General features: G+C 42.2%; 1 protein-coding gene across 1 annotated transcript in view; it reads right to left on the bottom strand.

The window, feature by feature from the left end:
- PARVG (parvin gamma) overlaps positions 1-20,310 on the bottom strand; it is a 35,962-nt gene extending 15,652 nt beyond the window's left edge. The window contains exons 1-10 of the mRNA XM_007061747.4: positions 20,019-20,310; positions 14,683-14,778; positions 14,094-14,158; positions 8,111-8,213; positions 6,051-6,191; positions 5,542-5,657; positions 4,412-4,467; positions 2,407-2,429; positions 441-502; positions 275-343 (exon numbers count right to left, since the gene is read on the bottom strand). Of these exons, the coding sequence (XP_007061809.2) occupies positions 275-343; positions 441-502; positions 2,407-2,429; positions 4,412-4,467; positions 5,542-5,657; positions 6,051-6,191; positions 8,111-8,213; positions 14,094-14,158; positions 14,683-14,761 (714 nt within the window). The 5' untranslated portion in view covers positions 14,762-14,778; positions 20,019-20,310. The remainder of the gene's footprint in view (positions 1-274; positions 344-440; positions 503-2,406; positions 2,430-4,411; positions 4,468-5,541; positions 5,658-6,050; positions 6,192-8,110; positions 8,214-14,093; positions 14,159-14,682; positions 14,779-20,018) is intronic.
- Between the last annotated feature and the right edge of the window lie 2,362 nt (positions 20,311-22,672).

The following is a 22,672-nucleotide window of genomic DNA, read 5'->3' on the forward strand; positions in this document are numbered from 1 at the left end:
CAGTGGAAGATGTAGGGGTTCCAGAGCCGCTGAAAATCAGGACCTATATGACTGCAACCTTGGGATGGTGTTCCATACAAACCCCTTATTTTCAATTACTTATCATATTGGCATTAAAAATCCTCCCAAATTGACACTTGATATGCCTGAACTCAGGCTATGAATGAATGCGTATATTTGCCAAGTTTAAAAGAGAAATATAGGAATTTTGGAGGTGACAGGGAATATTAACATAACCGACAGACATTTTAACATACATCTCAACGAGTGCTACCTGAGAGTCAGCATCTTTCACGTTTAATCCTAATTTTCCAACATGCTTGTTGACAAATTGCAAAAGCACCTAAAGAATGGGAGGGGGGGAAATGGAATTTTTAGAGAATTCGTTAATTATATCTTATAATGCAAATGTCAATGTCTGTTTAACGTTTAAAAGTTACCTTTTTCACAGCATCCAGTTTGTCCGGTGCAAGTGCGAATAATTCATCAAAGGCATCAGCTTCTATGGCAAAATATTCAATAAATGTTAATTAGGATTCTCTGGAGTAACTGCTAGACCAGTGGTTAAAATAAACTGAACTGGGAGTGTGGGAACCCTCCCTGTAGAAGCCCAGGAGAAGTCGAGTTGTGGGAGAGCACTGCTCCCTGATATTCTCTTCCCCACTTCATATAAAAGAGAAGAGAGAGCTGTGCTTCCCCTGACTTTAACTCCTATGTCAGACAAAATAGTTTGTTTTTAATCAGCTTCCCTAATTTTCACAGGCATGGGTTCTCATAGTTTGTGCTGCCATTAGCATGAGCCCTAGGCAAGCTGCAGTTCCATGGGCCCTATAGTTCATCTCTTTTCATTTCCGCGCCTTAACCCTGAACATCTGCAATAAAAATCAGTAGAAAATAAGTGGCATATATTACCATTCTTCAGTACCTGAAATTTCCATTGACATCAATGGGAGTTTTGTACAAAAACTGAGGGTGGAGAATGGCCCTACATTCAGTGATAGAAATATTTGCCCATAATTCTAAATCCATAGATTTGAAGGTCAGAAGGGACCAGTTGAGTCTGACCTCCTGCATAACACAGAGCATAGAACCTCACCCAGTAATTTTGAGTAACATTACATGTGAGAATTAGGGCTGGAAATTGGAATGAAATTTGGACATTTTCAGTGAAAAATGGAAATGAAATTTTTGTGAATTCCCACCCCAGTGACCCATGAGCACAATTGCTTTTGCCTGAGATGAACAAAGTTCTCCAACTCGATTAAAATCAAGGGCATTATGCCAGCGTAATTAAGAAGAGACTGTGGCTTCTATGGTGTGGGAAGTGAATTCAGCTTTGTTTAGGAGAGAGACTACTCATCAAAATTGGCAGCTATACTACATAAAAAGGCTCCAGTGTTGAGAGAGTGCCACTGGATCTCATTCTCCCTATTCAATTGTGGGTTCAGTATTGTTAGGAAACAAAGAATAATAAATCAATAGCAGGAATGTGTGTAAATCCTACAGCATTGTCACAAACTAGAGAGCCTTCTTCTGGAGCTAAGCTTTGTGTTTTTCTTCCTTTCTTTAAGCAAGATATATTTTTTAAAAAATAGATTAAAGACTGAAGAGTGAATTAAGGTTTCTTCCTTTGACAAATTCATCTGCAGGTTTTCTGCATTGTCTCAGTTTATAAATGAAGACCACTTAATGAAATAACTGATAAAAAATAAATACATGTTCAATGAAATACTTTGTCTGCACTGGCTGTTACTGGTCATATGAATTGCACAGAAGAGAATTAAAGCAGCCCCATTTATTCACTGAGGGTGAAATTTACCCCTTTGCAGATAGCAAGACTCAAACAGGCCTTGTAAGTCCTCAAAATGGAGCATAAGTGGTATATAAGCCTTTTGCTGACCCTCTTCACCAGGGTGAATTTCACAATGAAATGTTTTACTTCCTTCGGTGGTTCTGATGGTACGTTCTGCTTTGGATTAACCTGGTTGTTAAGGTCTGTTATCAAGTGATAATAAAGTTTCAAAACATTATTTTGCAAACTAAAGAAAACAGACCTGAATGAAACTGGCAGCAAGTCAGAAGCCCAATTCTGCAGCTATTACACACATGAATAGTTCAACTGAAGTAAATGGGATTCATCTCACTTCACCCCTCCATCATTTTGCCTCCTTCGATTTTATTTCTCATTGCCAGTATGGCTTTAGGCTCTCCTGTGGGGTGATCAAGTGGAACCATGATGGGCCCAGTTCTGATCTCCTCCCAGTATTATACCATTGTAACTCCACTGGATCTCATGGGGATAGCCCTGATTTATCATTACGTCAGTGAGATCAGAATTGGATACATACAACTTTTGAAAACAGTATGCAGTAAAGAAACACTGAATTTGGCCTTCAGAGTACTTACTTGACTGGCCTTCTAAATTCTCTCTAAAGATTCAACAACAAAAAGAGAATTAGCAAAAACATATGGCAGAACTAATCCAATTTCTAAGCAAAGCATATCTGTGCCATAAGGATCCCTATGAAGTAGGAGATAGAGTACAGAACCTCACCGGTTATTTGCCAGAGGTAGCTTTCCAACAGACAGTTTTATAGTGCACTGTATTTATGTGTTCTTGGAAGAATATAATATTTTAATTGGCACACAGACTAACGCACATTTATTTTATAAGCACAGTCTTCCAACGAGCTGCTCACAATACTAGAATTTGAAGTTGTGTTAACATATAAAATATAATAGTTGATGATGGAACTGTAGCAGGGAAAAACTGTTTCCAGCTCATGGTGCAACCTCCATGATTTCATTGTGTCCCATTGCTGAGCTCATATAATAATTAGAGAATCTCACAAACTGAGCGAGATCAGATTGTTCTTTCTTCACTACCAAAATAAGGAAAAATTGCTGAACTCTGGTAATGTATTAATACAATAGCTATAAATTAGTAATATGTAAACTGGTTTTGTTTTTATACAATTGCAGTTTTAACCTCAGATGTATAAACCTAACATGCTTGGTTTACTAACTATGTCATTTGTCAGGTTTTGCTAAGACCAGTCAAAACCAGTAAGGGCTCTGCAAGATGAATAAATGCCTCTACTTCGTCCAATGGCAGTAGTGTTTATTTAGCGTGGCAGTAGGTTTACTAAGCCCTGAAAATGCTTAAATTACTGAACTGATTGTAACTAAATGGCAACCAGTCATGATGTATAATTGAACTTTTTGGTAATAGCAATTTCAGAATTTTTTTCTGATCAGGTCAATGTGTTGGTGTGACATATTGGGAATATGTTTATATGAACTTATGACTTTCAGTTTGATTTTTATGAACTCTTTGTGTGATTATATGCTTATTTGATTCTGTATGCTGTCATGTAAAAATTACATCTTCCCTCTTTTGCAAAGGGTCTGGCACCTAAGCGGTTGACCCTCGATAAGGACAATCAATAGTTTAATAACCTGGCCCTAGGAGGACAGTGGAGACTACTGGCCAGAGATTACTGACTTACTAATGGCTGTTATCCATGGTAACAAATATAGAGGATGCTGAAGGCCACAGCTAAAGTTAGTTGAACACTGATTCATTGAAATCAAAATGTTCTGATGAAAATTTTGTGAGGAAGGTTTCTAAAGTCCAGGATGGAGTCTTATTAGTGAGTGAGACACATCAACCCACCACAGAATAGCCAATGCCCTAGGGCCACCTAGGATGTGGGTGACCCAGGTTAAAATCCCTCCTCCAAAACAGTGACTTAACCAGCGTGAATGCCCTAACCTTTGGACTATTGCCTATTATTGGGGTGGTGTATCTTTTTTCTACCTCTCTTGTATTCATTCATAAAATATTTTGAAACATTGCCCTTTTGATCTGATGCAGAACAAAAATAAATTTTGAAATCTGGAATTTTTTCATAAAATGAAATTGTTGCTTTCCAACCACCCCTAGCCACAGCCCATAGGGGGCTAGAGGCTGGATTAACCCCAGGGGAAGGCCAGGAAGAGACAAGGTCTAATAAACAGCTGTTAAAAGAAGACTTACTTTAGCAAGGGGAGCCAGAACCAGAAGACAAGACTGAACAGAGAATGGTGTCAGAGGATCCTGGACTCACAGAAGGATACTGATTAATACCAAAAGAGCTCTCAGGAAGGATGAGGAAATTGAGGGAAGGTCTTGTTTTCAGGCATTTGTTGTTTCAGATACGAATATCTCTTGTGCTTTGTCTATGAGTAAAGTGTGACTGGTTTAGAAGTTCCTTTGCAGAATGTGTGTGTTCCCTTGTTTTAATTCACAATGTCCCAGAAAAGTGAAACTGTAAATCAGGGTATCAACATGGGTGGAATTCTGGAAAGCACATGCTTAAGTTATTGGAAAATGTATACAATGTATAAAACAAAATGTTTCTTCTCTTACCTATTCTCCGTGATATATTCCACTGCATTTTCTGTCCTCAATCCTGTTAAGGTACGCTTTAAACAGAAAGCCAATATAGAATAATGTTTAACTGCAAGGACTATACAAGGAAATGTGTAGAAGTAAAGGCAACTTTTATTAACAGTTTGCGGCTATAAACTTTAAGTTTAAAATATTCACAAGTGCTTAAATGACTTAGGAACCTAAGTCCAACTGTCAAAAATGACTTTACTGGCGTCTTGTATGGTCAAGATCTAGATCTTCCTGTCAGAGGCTATCCATACAATAAAGCATTTAAATCCAGACTCTCCTAGATTTAAATGTGTAGAGAGCAAGCCCAAGGCATATGCATCACTTAAGTCCCATGTGTAGCCCTGCAAATAGGGATTAAGTGGACTTTAAGGGGGATATAGGCCTCATGCTATGTTCTATATGCAAAGGAACTTCACCCACAGTTAAAAATCTGACTCAGTATTGCCAACTTCCACAATTATATCACAAGTTGTGGGATATGTGATGTTTTTCTTAAAGCCCCAGATCCTAGAGTCATGTAACTATGTGAGGATCTCAGTTTTCATTTCATTACCTAAATAAATAAAATTCTAAAAGGTAAGTTCCTAGCCCTCATAGGTGTGGAGAAAAGCTTGAAAATGTGACCCAAGTGCACCCTAAAGTCACAAAAATCAGAAAGTAAATAAAAACCCCAGATTTTTAAAAGAAAAATCTCATGATTTTTAGGCCAATCTTAGGATTTTGGGGAGCAGAAAATGAATTTTGAACAGTTGGGGTTATAATCAGTTATAATTTTCCATCCACCAAGAGCAACTCTGCTTTCAGTCTGAATGCCTTTTATTTTACATTAAGTGGAAACAGCAAAAGTGTAGCAGGAAAGTCTCAATGACAAAGCATTGTGTTTGTAGCCTCTGTAGAACGCTACCTCTGAACTGAACACAAAATGGCTGGTTACTCCTGCAAACAACAGATTTCTAGAATTAAAAGGTGAATTACACAGAAAACAAAAGCAGAACAGTTATACAGTGATATACACCACACTTTTCTTCCACTGTATTTTTTAATTTCTTGTGAGATTTCTGTGACCCCATGGCAGCAAAGGAAAGAGCCATAATTACCTCAATGATTATTACTTCCACACTAATATTTGAAGGGATAGGCAGATCAGGTTGGAAGTGCTTTGCTATTGCAATCAGAAGATATAATGTGCTCAGTAAGTCCTTCTGGAAGATAGCTGTTTCATGTAAAGAAAGCAAATTATAAGTAATGTGCAAACTCATTACAGCCTAATAGTAATACTCTGCATTCCCATTGCCCCTTCCTGAGAACATTCTAGTGCTTTACAACCAAAATATGAATATGCCTCCAAATATGCTTGTGAGGAAGAGCAGATTAGTCCCATTTTATAGCTGTGGAAATGAGGCACAGAAAGATTAAAGAGACCTGTTCAGGGTCAAATAGGAAGTCTGCAGTTAGACACAGGAGAACTGGGTTCAGTTCCTGGCTATATTTCAGTGCCTTAACCCCAAGATCATCCTTCCTTTAGCAACATCATCTTAACCCAGTAAAACCCCAGAACAATGTATTTTTATGAGGTAATTTCCTTGCATTTTACTTCTCCACATACAATCAACACTCCATTTCAGCTGGCTCTCTTCTAGTTGTAAACACTGGCCCACAGCTTCCAGAATAACAGCAAGTTTATGTTTCTGTTTTTTTTCCGTCAGTGCCATCTTCTCAACATCCAGCCTGAGAGATCCTAGTTTTTCTGAGATGGAGCATAGTTAAAACAAAACAAAGCAAGATTGATGTGTTTTAACAGCACTGTAGAGACAATACAAAATCATAGCAGAAATACCAAAAAAAGTCTTGATGTAAGTGATCAGTATAATTTAATAAATTATATAACGCAGACCCGAAACCCGCAATTGGATGTGCACATGTACTCCCTTGGGTTCATGCAGAATCTCACTGACATCAATAAGGCTCCGCACATGGTTCTGGTTGCAGGATTGGAGCCACAGGCTGCAGATTGACTTTTAGCCACAAGTGGTCCACACCCTGGGTTTTACCAGTGAGAACTGCAGGAATCCGACGAGTGAATCTGCCCTGTAGATTGGTATATGTGCTGAGCACATAGCAGTTCATATAAAAAGAAAAATCTTAGTTCATAGTTGTGACATCACAGCCCCAAATTATAAAAGAAAACCAATCCTATTCATGAGCCTGGTGGCACCACTATGATTTATGAGATTTGATCAGAAGATTAGGAGGTGAGGGCCAATCCAGTTGCAGTCAAAGTAGAGTGGAGAAGAGGGTGAAGACCGCAGTAATTAGAGGGATGGTCATGGGGGGAATGGTAGACCATAACTTTAGGCTGGGCATTGATTCAAGAGGCCAAACCTTCAACTAGTATAAAATTGATGTTGCTCCATTGAAGTGAGTATAGCCACATTGATTTACAGCAGCTGAAGTTCTGGCCTGAGGTCTCAGACTATTGCTTTTAAATATATATTGTGACAAAATTCCTCCTCTACCTTGGTGGGTCCTGTGCTTACTGGCAGATTTTGCTCACCTCAGAGATTCACAGTAGCCCTCAGTTTGGCCACTTTCGTGGCTCAAATCTGCCATTCACTCAGATAACCTCATCACTGGCAGCATGGGGAAAAGGAAGGAGAACAATCCCCACAGTCTCTGCTGGTCCACCTGGTGGGTCAGGGGACAGGCCAGGGACCTTCCCCTCTGGTGGGACCCACAGTCCAAGTCAACTTCTCCTGTACCCAATAGGGAGTTGGGGGAAACCCGGGCCCGCCCTCTACTCCGGATTCCAGCCCAGGGCCCTGTGGATTGCAGCAGTCTACAGTGGCTCCTGTAACAGCTGCGTGACAGCTACAACTCCCTGGGCTACGTCCCCATGGCCTCCTCTGTATCCTCAACACAGGACCTTCCTCCTGATGCCAGATAGCATTTGTACTCCTCAGTCCTCCAGCAGCATGCCCTCTCACTCTCAGCTGCTTGCACACACTTCATTAACTGGAGTGACAGCCTTTTTAAACCAGGTGTCCTGATTAGCCTTAATTAATTCTAGCAGCTTCCCAATTGGCTACAGGTGTCCTAATTAGCCTGCCTGCCTTAATTAGCTCTAGAAAGTTCATGAGTGTTCTGGAATAGTCCCTGTTATTTTACCCAGGGAAAAGGGACCTGCTTAACCTGGAACTCATGTATCTACCTTCAACCGCTCTTTTGTAGCCATCTGGTCTGATCCTGTCACAATACATATATATGTATAATTGTAGAGGTGATTCCAGCTGGTATTTATGGTAATATCATAAATCATATTCACTGTCATGGCTTATAATGTCATCAGCACCTCTTGGAGGTGTTATAACCTCAGACTTCAAAGTTAACCTTTTTACTCTCTATATAAACAACGGAATAAAAAGACTTTCCAAAGGTTGGTGGGGAAGGGTAGATCAAGCACCTGTTCAGGATTACAGTTACCACATATGGTTCACAGTGCAGTGCTCGTGTCTATTTGAGTGCAAGAGGCATTAATAATTAGTAAGATACCAGCAAGCAAAGCTGTTCTTACAGTTTAGTGTGTTTGGTTTTTATTTTATCTGTGAGCTTCTGCACTGAAGAGCATGCGAGATTTATTAGGGAGCAGAGCTCAAAGAAGCGACTTACCCAAGAGATGATGAAGTATCAGCCCATCAAACAGGTCTTCTTCCAGGCTTTTTACTATGATGTGTTCCTCTTTCAGGGTTGTGTTAATCCAATCCATCAAGAGCTGCAGGGAAAAATCAAACAGTCAACAATGATATATCTGTTGTTGGAACAGAAAGTGGGAAAATAAATGGTAACACTTGACCACCATAAGAGTGCACCTTTCTCCTTTGTCTTTTGTTTTGTTTTCATCCTCCATCGAGTCTCTCCTTGTCTTTATTTCATTTCAGTCTTCTCTCTCTCTCAACATCATGCCCCTATTTTCTCTTTCCAACTCTCTTCTCTCTCCATTTTCATTTTCTCTCCTCCTCCCACATCCGCTTTATTTTCAATTCATCTCACTAAGTGGCATATACACAGTATGTAATGGAACACCTCTTTGTGTGGTAAAGGGAGGTGCTCAGATTATTTGTGTCCTCTCTGTTGCGGTTGATCGAATGTGTTTCAGCACTTCAAAATATGAAATGCTTAAAGGGTAGAATTCATTCTGTGCAGAAAGCCAGTGAAACCCACTGGTGAATGTGTGTTATGGGTCCTCTTCTGTGCCTGATCCGCAGAGGATATTAGAGTAGCAGCCGTGTTAGTCTGTATTCGCAAAAAGAAAAGGAGAACTTGTGGCACCTTAGAGACTAACACATTTATTTGAGAATAAGCTTTCGTGAGCTACAGCTCACTTCATCAGATGCATTCAGTGGAAAATACAGCGAATGCATCTGATGAAGTGAGCTGTAGCTCAAATAAATTGGTTAGTCTCTAAGGTGCCACAAGTACTCCTTTTCTTTTTAGAGGCTATTAGTCTGTTACAGCCCAGCTACAGAGATTTGGCTCTAGCTCAAGCTGTGACAGCTCATGCTTTAGTTCTGGAAGCCCCCAGTTCTATGGTCCATGCTCATCTCTGTCCCAATTAAACCCTACTTGGAGGGCTTACTTGGTGTATCAGTTTTGTGCGGCTTCTCTGCCCAGGGGTGAATGGAATCCTGAATAAGCCTATTTTCCCCTCATTAGACTGTTCGTCAGGCTGAAACATTCCAGTCCATATTGTTACTCTGAAGACATGCTTCTCAAAGAAAAATGTATAAAAGAAAACTTAAAAACCCTATGAGATGTTTGAAAATTCACAAGAAACTAAAAAACCTCCCTGTTCTATATTGATGAGCTCTCAAAGTGTGTGTAATGTATATTCAAAGCCAAGAGACAGCAGGATTTCACTCAGTGAACTGTGGTTATCTCTTCACCTAATGCCTAGAGTTCAAGTTCTGACGATGCATTGGATTAGTGCAGTTTGAACTGGCAAGCTGAGGGCAGTGGCATAAGCTGATGAACTGCACTGCTGAAAATAGAGTCACAAGCTTCCTGGTTCACCTGTTTTATCTTTTAACAGCCATCTCCCTAGCCTACAGCTTAGGCAACATTGCCTTGCCTCTAGCTACCAGGGTCTCCCCAGGCAGCAGTACAGAGAAGTGTATCTGAAAATACAGGAGGAAAGAACAGGTAGAGAAAGGCAAAAAAGAGTAGCTGAAGCAGAACTTTGCTACTAACTTCTTCTTGCTTTAAGCACTTCACATTTTACCTGTAGTTTAATAATCTTGGCAACGGAGGTGGCCCATCTTGCAGCTTATATTTCTTTGCCCCCAAAGCCACCCTGATAAGAACACCCAATTAAATCAGGAAACTAATTTAATATTTTCCACAAGTGAGTTTCTTTGCTTCTCTAAGGCAGCCCTTGAAGTGACTCCAATGTCTCCCATTATAATTGCCTCGCTAAATGCTCGGTGTCAGAGCTGTGAACTCTCCAGACAAGGAAGACAATGCCTGCCACTCCCCGATATGCCAGAAGGCATTGCTGATGGTGAGCAACATAAAGCATTCTCTCTCTTCCCCTGGCCAGTGAGGAAATGGGTTAGTTCAGTGGTTCTCAAACTTTTGTACTGGTGACCCCTTACACATAGCAAGTCTCAGAGTGCGACCCCCCCCCCTTATAAATTAAACACTTTTTAATATACTTAACACCATTATAAATACTGGAGGCGAATAAGGGGTTTGGGGTGGAGGCTGACAGCTCGCGACCCCCATGTAATAACCTCCCGACCCCCTGAGGGGTCCCAACCCCCAGTTTGAGAACCCCTGGGTTAGTCAGTCAAATCCAGGTTGCATGCTCTGTAACCATGAATGGGGTCAACAGCAAAGCTCACAGGAATCTTCACCATCACAGGCTAAAGAAATCTTTTATTTTGGCAACTTGTGAAGAATGAATTCAGTGTCTTTAGTGATTCCTTCTTGTTATACCACCTCTCAGATTCTCTCGTTTATTAAAATATGGTAATGGTAAACCCTGTTGCAAAAATTAAATCCTTCATGAACCAATTGTGAGCTCATTAGGTTTTAGGAAACATATAATATAGAAACACACAAACATATGTTTAGGGATTTGTGAATATGAGCTATACATACACACCAACACTCAAAGGGCATTTTTAAAATACCTGTCACAAAGTCTGTCCTATCTCGGGGCCTCTCCTTCTGCCCCTCCAACCCCACGAACGTGATACAGTTCTGTGGTGACCTGGAATCCTACTTTCGACGTCTCCGACTCAAGGAATATTTCCAACACACCTCTGAACAGCACACTAATCCACAGAAACCTTCCTACCAACACTAGAAAAAGAAGGATTCTGCATGGACTCCTCCTGAAGGTCAAAACAACAGACTGGACTTCTACATAGAGTGCTTCCGCCGACATGCAAGGACTGAAATTGTGGAAAAGCAGCATCACTTGCCCCATAACCTCAGCCGTGCAGAACACAATGCCATCCACAGCCTCAGAAACAACTCTGACATCATAATCAAAAAGGCTGACAAAGGAGGTGCTGTCATCATCATGAATAGATCGGAATATGAACAAGAGGCTGCTAGGCAGCTCTCCAACACCACTTTCTACAAGACATTACCCTCTGATCCCACTGAGGGTTACCAAAAGAAACTACAGCATTTGCTCAAGAAACTCCCTGAAAAAGCACAAGAACAAATCCGCACAGACACACCCCTGGAACCCCGAGCAGGGGCATTCTATCTGCTACCCAAGATCCGTAAACCTGGAAATCCTGGACACCCCATCATCTCAGGCATTGGCACCCTGACAGCAGGATTGTCTGGCTATGTAGACTCTCTCCTCAGGCCCTACGCTACCACCACTCCTAGCTACCTTCGAGACACCACTGACTTCCTGAGGAAACTACAGTCCATTGGTGATCTTCCAGAAAACACCATCCTGGCCACTATGGATGTAGAAGCCCTCTACACCAACATTCCACACAAAGATGGACTACAAGCCGTCAGGAACAGTATCCCTGATAATGTCACGGCAAACCTGGTGGCTGAACTTTGTGACTAACCCATAACTATTTCACGTTTGGGGACAATATATAGCTTCAAGTCAGCGGCACTGCTATGGGTATCCGCATGGCCCCACAGTATGCCAACATTTTTATGGCTGACTTAGAACAACACTTCCTCAGCTCTCGTCCCCTAATGCTCCTACTCTACTTGCACTACATTGATGACATCTTCATCATCTGGACCCATGGAAAAGAAGCCCTTGATGAATTCCACCATGATTTCAACAATTTCCATCTCACCATCAACCTCAGCCCGGACCAGTCCACACAAGCGATCCGCTTCCTGGACACTATTGTGCTAATAAGTGATGGCCACATAAACACCAGCATCACTTGCCCCAGAAACCTACTGACCACTATACTTACCTACATGCCTCCAGCTTTCATCCAGACCACATCACACGATCCATTGTCTACAGCCAAGCGCTACGACACAACCGCATTTGCTCCAATCCCTCAGATAGAGACAAACACCTACAAAATCTCTATCAAGCGTTCTTAAAACTACAATAGCCACCTGCTGAAGTGAAGAAACAGATTGACAGAGCCAGAAGAATACCCAGATGTCACCTACTCCAGGACAGGCCCAACAAAGAAAGTAACAGAACGCCACTGGCTGTCACCTTCAGCCCCCAACTAAAACCTCTCCAGTGCATCATCAAGGATCTACAACCTATCCTGAAGGATGATCCCTCACTCTCACAGATCTTGGGAGACAGGCCAGTCCTCACTTACAGACAGCCCCCAGTCTGAAGCCAATACTCACCAGGAACCACATACCACACAACAAAAACCCTAACCGGGGAACCTATCCTTGCAACAAAGCCCGTTGCCAACTGTGTCCACATATCTATTCAAGGGATACCATCATAGGGCCTAATCACATCAGCCACACTATCAGAGGCTCGTTCACCTGCACATCTACCAATGTGATATATGCTATCATGTGCCAGCAATGCCCCTCTGCCATGTACATTGGCCAAACCGAACAATCTCTGCGCAAAAGAATAAATAGACACAAATCAGACGTCAAGAATTATAACATTCAAAAACCAGTTGGAGAACACTTCAACCTCCCTGGTCACTCAATTTCAGACCTAAAAGTCGCAATTCTCCAACAAAAAAACTTCAAAACCAGACTCCAACGAGAAACTGCAGAATTGGAATTAATTTGCAAACTGGACACCATTAAATTAGGCTTGAATAAAGACTCGGAGTGGATGGGTCATTATACAAAGTAAAAACTATTTCCCCATGCTAATTTTCCCCCTCCTATTACTCACAACTTCTTGTCAATGGTTTGAAATGGGCCATCCTGATTATCACAACAAAAGTTTTTTTTCCCCCTTCTACTGATAATAGCCCACCTTAATTGATTAGTCTCGTTACAGTTGGTATGGCAATACCCATTTTTTCATGTTCTCTGTGTATATATATCTTCCTACTGTATTTTTCACTGCATGCATCCGATGAAGTGGGTTTTAACCCATGAAAGCTTATGCCCAATGTGACAAAGTTCCTCCTCTGCCTTGGTGGGTCCTGCGCTTATTGGCGGATTTGCTCGCCTCAGAGGTTCACGGCAGCCCTCAGTTTGGCGGCTTTCATGGCTCAAATCTGCTGTTCACTCAGTTAGCCTCATCACTGGCCAGCATGGGGAAAAGGAAGAAGAACAATCCCCACAGTTTCTGCTGATCCACCTGGTGGATCGGGGAACAGGCCAGAGACCTTCCCCTCTGATGGAACCCACAGTCCAGGTCAACTCCTCCAGTATCAAGTAGGGAGTTGGGGGGATGGAGAGATGGGGGGGAACCCGGGCCCGCCCTCTACTCCAGGTTCCAGCCCAGGGACCTGTGGATTGCAGCTGTCTACAGTGGCTCCTGTAAGAGCTGCATGACAGCTACAACTCCCTGGGCTACTTTCCCATGGCCTCCCCCCAACACCTTCTTTATTCTCCCCACAGGACCTTCCTCCTGATGTCTAATAATGCTTGTACTTCTCAGTCTTCCAGTAGTACACCTTCTCACACTCAGCTTCTTGCACCTCTTGCTCCCAGCTCCTCGCATGTGCACCAGAAGCTGAAGTGAGCTCCTTTTTAAACCCAGGTGCCCTGATTAGCCTGCCTGTCTTAATTGATTCTGGCAGCTTCTTGATTGGCTGCAGGTGTTCTAATCAGCCTGTCTGCCTTAATTGTTTCCAGAAAGTTCTTGATTGTTCTGGAACCTTCCCTGTTACCTTACCCAGGGAAAAAGGACTTACTTAACCTGGGGCTAATATATCTGCCTTCTTTTACTCTCCTGTAGCCATCTGGCCTGACCCTGTCACAACAAATAAATTTGTTAGTCTCTAAGATGCCACAAGTACTCATTGTTTTTTGGGTTTTTTTGCTGATACAGACTAACACGGCTACCACTCTGAAACCTGTAACCTGCTTAAGTACTTTGCTGGACTGGGGCTAGAGTGCTCAGTACCTTACATGATGGAGCCTGATTACAAAACATTTAAAAACAACAGTTCATGTGTAAATTATAATTTAGTAAAAGAAATTATACCATTTGTAGTTCTTCCAACTTAGCATTATTGCAGGATGTAGGATTTATTAATTTCCTCTTTTCTCCTATAAACAGAAGTGAACAATATCCATTACAATTCTCTGATGTGACTAATGCAAGTTTTCTATAACAACTGCCATCAGTTCAATATTGCCCCATTTTGCTAATTACACCATGACAAAGGTGCACTCATTTGTAATTTTATAGATTTCCTATGAGAGAGAAAAGGGCATATCAGATCATTACAATTGCCTGTTAGAAATTATCTTTCCAGGGGATTCAAATTGATGAGACCAAAGGGACACTTTCTAAAAAATAAACAAAAACACAGTTTGGTTTGGTTCTTTTGTGAATTGTAAACCTCATTTAGAGGATTAACCGGAACTTGCATTGACTCTTCATAACCCGCCTGTGGAGAGTTGGAGGCTAAATTCCATGCAAAAGGGTTACTTACTTACACTTGTCTGAACTTGGGAATAATGTTGTAAAACAAGTGAGATTCATCTGTGCTGAGAACTTTCTTTTTTTTTTTTTGGTTCTTTGGGTCCCTCCTCTCTCTTTCTTCATTGTTGGTTTATAAAACACATACCTTGAACAATGTCATTCTTAGGTGGCGAATGATGAAGTGCACTGGGCTGTGCAAAAGCAGTGAGAAAGTCTGGTTCCATTGTATTATTTTTTGCTCCTAGAAAATTGAAAAAAAAATTCAAAATGTGCTCGAGCCAAAATGAGTACGAATGAGGGAATATGCACCAAATGAAATTATTTTTTTCAGCAGTTTTTGAAGTGTTTGTGGGTGACCTACCTTTAAACATGCAGCAACGTATATTTAAGCAACATTAAAATTAAAATGAAGTTAATCAGTTTTTTCCTGGAGACGAAAAGCACTACAGTATTCAAAAAAAGTCTTAACTCCAGACAGTTCTGCTTGATCTGAATTAGATCAGCAAAATCCTATTTCAGTTCAGCTGATAAATGCTTCAGCAGGAGACATCGGGGTGCAAGTTATAAAAATGGTCAGCACTTAACTGTTTGGGATGAATAAACCAAGAATATAGCGGATCTAGAAGACTGTATGTATTTTAGAAGGAAGTTCAAAAAAGCTCAGGTTTTGACGTTAATTCCCTTCCCAACTACTACTGTCCTGAAATAAAATGGGGATGGCAACACACAAAGGAGAACAGACCAAAGTATCTTCTTAACATATAGAAGACTATGAAAGAGATTTTCAAAACTGGACAGGAAGAATGGGAGAGGGTAGCAGATGCCAAAGTGGGGGTGAATTGGATAGGAGCAAAGAGGGACAAAAACAGGTTGGAGCACAGAGGCAGAAGGGTCTATAACCACTAGAAAACATTCCCCTATATCACCTGGAATTGTATCTTTCAAAAATTTAAACATATGAGGGAGAGCAGAATAAGTTTGTATACACAAACGTAATCCTAGAATTTCCTAACATTAGAATGCTTGACTTTGCAACCTTAACGTTCTTTTAACGTAGGATTTTTTATATGTAATATAAAAAGCTGAGAAAGCTAGGCTTGCTTAGTCAGGAATCGTAAAGAGCTAAAGGAGACTAAGATTCTGAAGAGTATAGTTAAAAACTGAGCAGTCTCTCTTTACTTTGTCCTATAATATAAGAACAAGAGGTTAACTTATTACACTAATGGCAAGTAAATTTAAATTCACTGCACCAGGAAATCTTGTCACATACTGTAACTGGATTTTAAGGGGTTGGATAATAACATTTGTAATTACAGTACGCAAGCTAAAAATAGGGATATTAAAATCTTATACATCAGTGCACAAAATTATCATCTGCCGGGGTCAGAAAGGACTACAACTTGCATCACCACCAGCCATTTATAATTATTATTGCTCATTCTTTGTATTACAATAGGCTGAGATTGGTCTACATCATGCAAGACTCTGTACAAACACAGAGTAAGAGCCAGTTTCTGCCCCTTACAATGTAAACAGACAAAGGGCAGGAAGGGGAACAGCATTGTATAGCTAATCAGGCGCATTCTGGAAGTGAGGGCCACAGTTCACCTTCCACTGAAGCATCAAATCTTAGCTATTGCTAGAGGCAGAATACCAGATATCACGGATAAATAATCTGCCCGGTATTATTAATGCTATGTTCCTATGGCCTAATGGATAGAGTACTGCATGTGGACTCAGCACTGCCATGGACCTGCTGGGTGACCGTGGGCAAGTCACTACCCTCCCTGTGCCTCAGTTTCCCCATCTGTAAAATGGGGCTAATGATACTGACCACCTTTGTAAAGCATTTTGAGACCTATGGAAGAAAAGTGCTGTATAAGAGCTAGGTTTTATTATGAAGAGGAAACACATTTCCTTCTTATTAGAAAAAGTTCCAAGTCTCAAAAACATAGGGGAAGAAGTAAATTTAAAGGAAAGTGAGGCACCCCTTGTTAAACATTCACATTGTGAGAACAGGAATGCAGAATAATCAATAGGTGAGAGATCCACTACAAACAGTATTGCACATCTGACATGGAAGATCTCTAAGGTACAGTTTCTTGCTCTGACAGCTTAAAACTCCAAACAGCATTGGGAGGGTCCCCTTAGAATCTCTCTCACATTTTTATCGGGGCTCCAGTGTAAGGAAAGTGCATGTGTTGGGTTTTGGTACAGACTTTGATCGTTCCATTTTAAAAATATGCCTGGCGAGACAATACTAGCAGAAAACTATGATTAGATACTTTCACACGTCGGTCTTGCACAACACAACACAATAGACACGAAATGCACAAAACCGCTGGAGAGACCGTATTTCATCATTATGGTTGCAAAACCAAATGCCAGCTCTAGAAATGCAATTGGCAAGAATGGAATAATTATAAGAAGCGGAGCCTTTTACTGCCTACGTAAGAGCAACAACTGAACTATTTGAGGAACGCTGGAACAAGGGAAATGAAAAATGTAATTAATATAGTGGAAGATTTTCATATGCACTAGTGGCAATTAGATACCTCGCTTGAAAGTCAATGGGGGTTAGGTGTCCAACTGCCACTTTTGCCTTTAAAAATCTTTCTCGGAACTCTTAGACGTGTGTACACTTACTGTAATTCATACCCTATATTGCCTCAGTGTTGCTGCTCCCCTTACCTTTGATATCAGTCACCCTTCCTTTAATACTTATGGCTGAAAATAACTGGGACTGTCAACAATTCTGCTTCTCTCTAATAAAAAGTAACTAAAAACACACATGGGATATTGGGGAGGCCCCCAGAAATCAGACACCACCTTTGAGAGTTTGGACCTTGGCATCTCAGTTTCCCCACCTGTGACGTGAGGAGAGGAACACCTGCCGCTGAGCGGTTGCGTGGGGATTCATTTGATGAGGACTAGAAAGAGGTTTCCCCGCCGCCCATAGTAAGGAGCATGAGGTTGCTGTGCCAGCCCAGGCTCAGACTAGAACCTGACTTGTGACTCAGTAACAGTCACCGTTCGATTTCTACTCCCCCAGCCTTGCTCCTGTGAGGGAAGTAATCTGCTCTCATCTGATAGCAGGTGTCAGTGACTTCCCTCTCTGCACTAGCTCAGCAATGCTGACAACTACATCAAGGCTCTGCCCATTCCTTGCCCTTGCCTGTCCATCTGCACAGGAGGGCGGAAGGGCCCAATGGAGGTTGCTCTCCCCCCGAGTTGGGGCCCACCAGATTGACTAAACCACCCAGAAGACTGAGGATGTGCCCGACACCCCTTTACTCTGCTGCATGAGCATGTAGGGTGAGCCACAGTTGTGCCCTAATTATTCATGAAGCACTTTAAGGCTATAAAGGGACTAGATTCAGTAGGTATGCCACCATAATATTAAATCAATGGATTGATGGTGGCCATCTTGGCTGATACAGTATGTATACTGAGAAATCTCCTGTTAATTCCAGGGAGAATATTGATGTGGGATTCTTTCAAGCTCTTATTTTACAGTAAGGGTGGCTTGGTGTGCAGTGTCAGGCTAGTGACCCAGCATTGCATGTCTAGCCCAGTGGAAACCTAGACTGTAGATCAGAATTTGCTGCAACCTTCTCCCACACAGGCCTTTCACCTCAGCTTCACCCCATCTGCCCTTCTTACCCTCATCTTCACCCCTGTCCTATCTCCCTCACCTCCTTCACTACCGTGTCTCCGCCCTCTTCACTTTTCTTTCCATTTAGCATACTTCCTTCCACCTAAACCCACAAAAAGGAGTGGGGGGGGGGGGGGAAATCACAGCACTAACATGACATTTGCCACTACCGTACTGTGCACTCTGCTTGTGTGTTCTACCCTTTTCCTCTCCCTGTGTCTGCCTTGTCTATTGGGTTGTAAGCTTTTAACTTCAGGGACTATCTGCTACTCTGTACAGTGCCCATTTTTGCCACTTTCTCACCTCCCAAGCCCACCTGGGTTCAGAATGCTGCGGGGCCTGCCTCCTGGGAACGTTGACTCCTCTGATTTATTAAGGAGCTGTTTTGGCAAGCTGAAAAAACTTGGGGATCTCATACAAATATATGGCTTAAGCTGGCAAGATGCTGAGCACCTACTGCTAGAGGAGTTGGAGATCTCAGCATGTCACAAGAAGTACTTAGGACCACGCAAGAACAGGCCTTAAATTAAAAATTGGTGGCAGCGTACATAAATATACCCTTAGGGCTCAATCCAATAACCTGCTCAGCAGCTGAGAATGGAGGGCCTCAGCATTTCATAGGATCGTTAGTTATTATTATTAAGGTGGATTCTGGATCAGGCTCCAAGTTACACTCTAGTGAAGGGGTCGCCAAACTGCAGCTCGCGAGCCACGTGTGGCTCTTTTACAGTTAAAGTGCAGCTCGTGAAGCCCACCACGCCCCCCCATTCAGCTTCTGCCCTGAGGAGAGGTGCTGGGTCTAGGGGCTTCTGCCCAACAGCGAGGGGGGGCAGGTCTCAGGGCTTCTGCCCCAGGGGAGACACCTGCCATGGGGCAGAATTCCCTTGCCCCACCATCTTGCTGCAGGGCAGGAACTCCAGAAGGCATGCCCCGCAGGGCTCAAGCCCCAGCAGGCACTCCCAGCTCTCGAACTTCTGAAGATTATTATATGTGGCCCAGTGGGTCAGTAAGTTTGGCCATCCCTGCTCCAGTGAAATGCTCAAAAACTTGATACAATAAGTTTCAGTTTCAAACAACCCCCAGGATGTCTGTACGTAGCCCAGAAAACTGCCTGCTAAAGGTTTATATATTGCACTAACATCATGGGGGAACATGAATGTGTTTGGAATCCTTTTTCTATTTCAGTTCCTTAATTGCGCTGGGAGAAGTATTAAGATTGGAGTTTGTCATGCAGGCCCGCTGCAATGGGGCTCTGCAGACTATCTTTTCTATTTTTCTTTTCTCTTCTTTTGCTATCAGGCTATTTTCTCCGGCCTTGCATCCATGCATCCGTTATTTACATGGAGAACAACACTTGGAATAAAACAATTGCTAGAATATTAATTGTAACAATATTGTGTACTGGAATTTTTAAATCATATTGGCCTTACACTTGACTCTTTGAGCAAAATGGTATCATTTGGTTCTGTGTTCTCAATTACTGAGAGAATATCCTAAATTTTCTGAGATCTTGAGAAAGGCAGAAGCTATTTATTTTTCTGCATTCTGCTAGGGGTAGTCAGTGAATAAGTTTTCAGGTATATCAAGAGTTGCTATAATATTATAAGCTGCAATGTTACAGTTCCTTACTTGCTGAAAATAGCAGATAAGAGGGTTCTGGATTGCAAAATAACCATTTTGTATTAATAGTTCAAATCACCTAACTTTTTGTCTACTATCCCTTCACAATCTGGTTCCCCAAATTTCACTGAGCTATTACGTATGTTTTACTGCTCATAATGCTACCATAATTATAATCTACCATAGAATATACACGAAACACTTACTTTTGCAGATGAGGACACCAAGAAGTTTGAATTGATTTATTTCCGGTTGGAAAAAGCCAAAAGTGGTATTCCAAATAAGCTCAAAATTAGTACCAAAGAAAAGGCTTTCTAGTCTGAAAAAATAAAAACTTCATGTGTCAGGATTCAATCAATCCACCTAATTTTATACTGCTGCCATTAGAACAGCACGATGAGAAAAGTAGGCAAGAAACAAAAAGAAAGACTAGTTCTTTGCACTCAGTTTAGAACAGTCCCTTACTTCCTCATTTTGCACTGCGGTTTTCAAGAGGTTTGCTTGGTAGCAACAGGAAAGAGATGACGTTATGCCACATTTAGCCAATATAATCAATTTGCACATGAACATTTTACATAAAAGAACTGACACCATGTTGCCTTTAATAATTCTTTAAGTGTTCCTCAAGGGGTGTATTCAAGGCAAGGTCATGGGAAAGGAGTATGAAACCTAACATAGGATAAAGTTTTGGGCAGCTTTGTGTTGAAATTGCTGCCTTGCATCAAAGCAGCTTGAAGATTATCAAGAGGCAAGTTACACACAGTTCTTACGTTACATTTTAAAAATGAAACCACAATTCTGTTCAGAGTCCTAATGTCAGCAAGTACGGTCTCCGCTAGCATCTATAGTAACTGCAGTAAATGTGCATCTAAACCAGGGGTTCTCGCAACAAATTTTTGGTGGCCTCAGAGTGAGGCCAGCAACTCTTGCTGGTGGCCACACTGACACCTTTTTCCTAAAATTATTTCTTTTTCCTAAAGTTAATAAAGTAATATGCACATATATACATCCAAATCATTGTAATTTATTTATGGAAGGTTTTGGGTTGGTTTGTTTTTTGCAAACTCAATAATAAAAATAAATGCACAATTATCTCTATTCTTTACTGGACCTAACAGAATAGAAATGCAAATAGGGTACTTTGCACCTTCTTGTCTTTTTTATTGTTTCTTTTGCTTTTTTGGTAAAAGTGGTTGTCTGTACAATTCTGAAGTAAATTTAAAAATGCTTTGACATAATAGTCCAAATAATAATGAAAAACATATCTGGGTGGCTTGGGTCTGGGGAGGGGTGGGCAGGGCTTTGGCTGGCCCGGGGCTCCTCCGGGCAGGTGTGTGTGTTGGAGGCATCTCAGGGCTTTGGCCAGCCCGGGGCTCCTCCGGGCCGGGGGCTTGTGGGCGGAAGGGATGGAGTCAGGGGCTAGCATCCCCAAAAGGGGGAATCCATCCACTGGCCATGGGCCCGCCGCTCGCCTCCTCACCCCCCCGCCTACCGCTTGCTTCCTGCATCCCTCCTCAGTCCCCCACCTGCCGTTCGCCTCCTCTTACCCCACCCTCACCCACTGCTCCCCTCCTCACTCCCCTGCCACAGACACCCCCTGCCTCCAGCAACAACCCCCTGGTATTTTACTGACAGAGAAAATTGTTGTCATACTGCACAGAACACTGCATCTCTCTCAGGAAATATACAGTAGCACCTACCATTCAGGTGATTAAATACTTTCTTTCTGAAGACAAAGAGGCAAAACCGCTCTTCAGGATATAATATTTAGATTTTCCCCTAGTCTAATTAACATTTTAAAATATTGTAATGGGCATACTAATGGGGAAAGCCTACTAGGTCATATCCATCCAGTTACTAATGCATGATGATTCCCTGAAGTAAATTCAAGTGGTTAGTCCAATTTAGTTTTAAGCATCATAAGCAGTAAGGCTTCCTTCCCCCACTTCCCTTGGGAGATTATTTCACAGTCTAATGGGGCTCACTCTGATATCATAAACCACCATATTTAAGCTAAATTTTCCTTTTTTAAAAATTTCACATTCTTACTCCAAGTTATAGCCCCCAAGCACTACTCAATTCCTCTCCTTCCTCACCATACATCCCCATCAGATAATGGTAGCTGATTGCCATCCCCTCCCACATATACTCATTCATCATTCAACCACACTGACTGGGATTTGTTGTCTAAAGCCTTCCCGTCACTAACTGATGCATTCACAGTCATTTTTGTTGCTGTTCTCCAATTCCCCCCCAATTGCTTTCTACTGATAAGATGCCCCGATCTAAGTACGATAGTCTAAGTGGCGTGTGATGGCGCGTCCACCCCACACAAGCCCTGAACTGGTTAATATGGATCAGAAGGGGTCAATTAACCTTAGATACTACACCTGGAGGGGACCCAGGGCTGGATAGGGCCAAATGGCAAATGAAGCAGAGCTGGGAGGCGGGGATTGGGACAGCATTATAAAGCAGGGAGTAAGCACAGGAAAGGGTTTCAGGCAGTGTATCTGCAGTTGCTGCCTAGAGTAAAAAGGTGTTGGCCAGGGACAAGGAGGAGCTCCAGGGGGCAAGTAAGCCCTGGTGTCCTGTCCTGGACTAGGGAGTCTTACAAGAGGCCTAGGAGGCGAAGTGGCCCTGGGGAATGGAGGAAGCTCTGGGGGTAAACCCAGACAAAGACAAGGAGATGGAGAGGTGGGTAGGAAGGAGTCCAAGGACTGCAACAGCAGTCAAAGGGTCCCTGGGCTGGAACCCAGAGTAACAGGCAGGCCTAGGTTCCCCTACCAGCCACTGGCTAAGTGGCACAGAGCTGGAGCTGGAATAGAAGACTGCCTGGGAGGACATATGGACAGCTTGTCTG

Source organism: Chelonia mydas, chromosome 1, assembly GCF_015237465.2.
Source record: "Chelonia mydas isolate rCheMyd1 chromosome 1, rCheMyd1.pri.v2, whole genome shotgun sequence".
Lineage (NCBI taxonomy): Eukaryota > Metazoa > Chordata > Testudines > Cheloniidae > Chelonia > Chelonia mydas.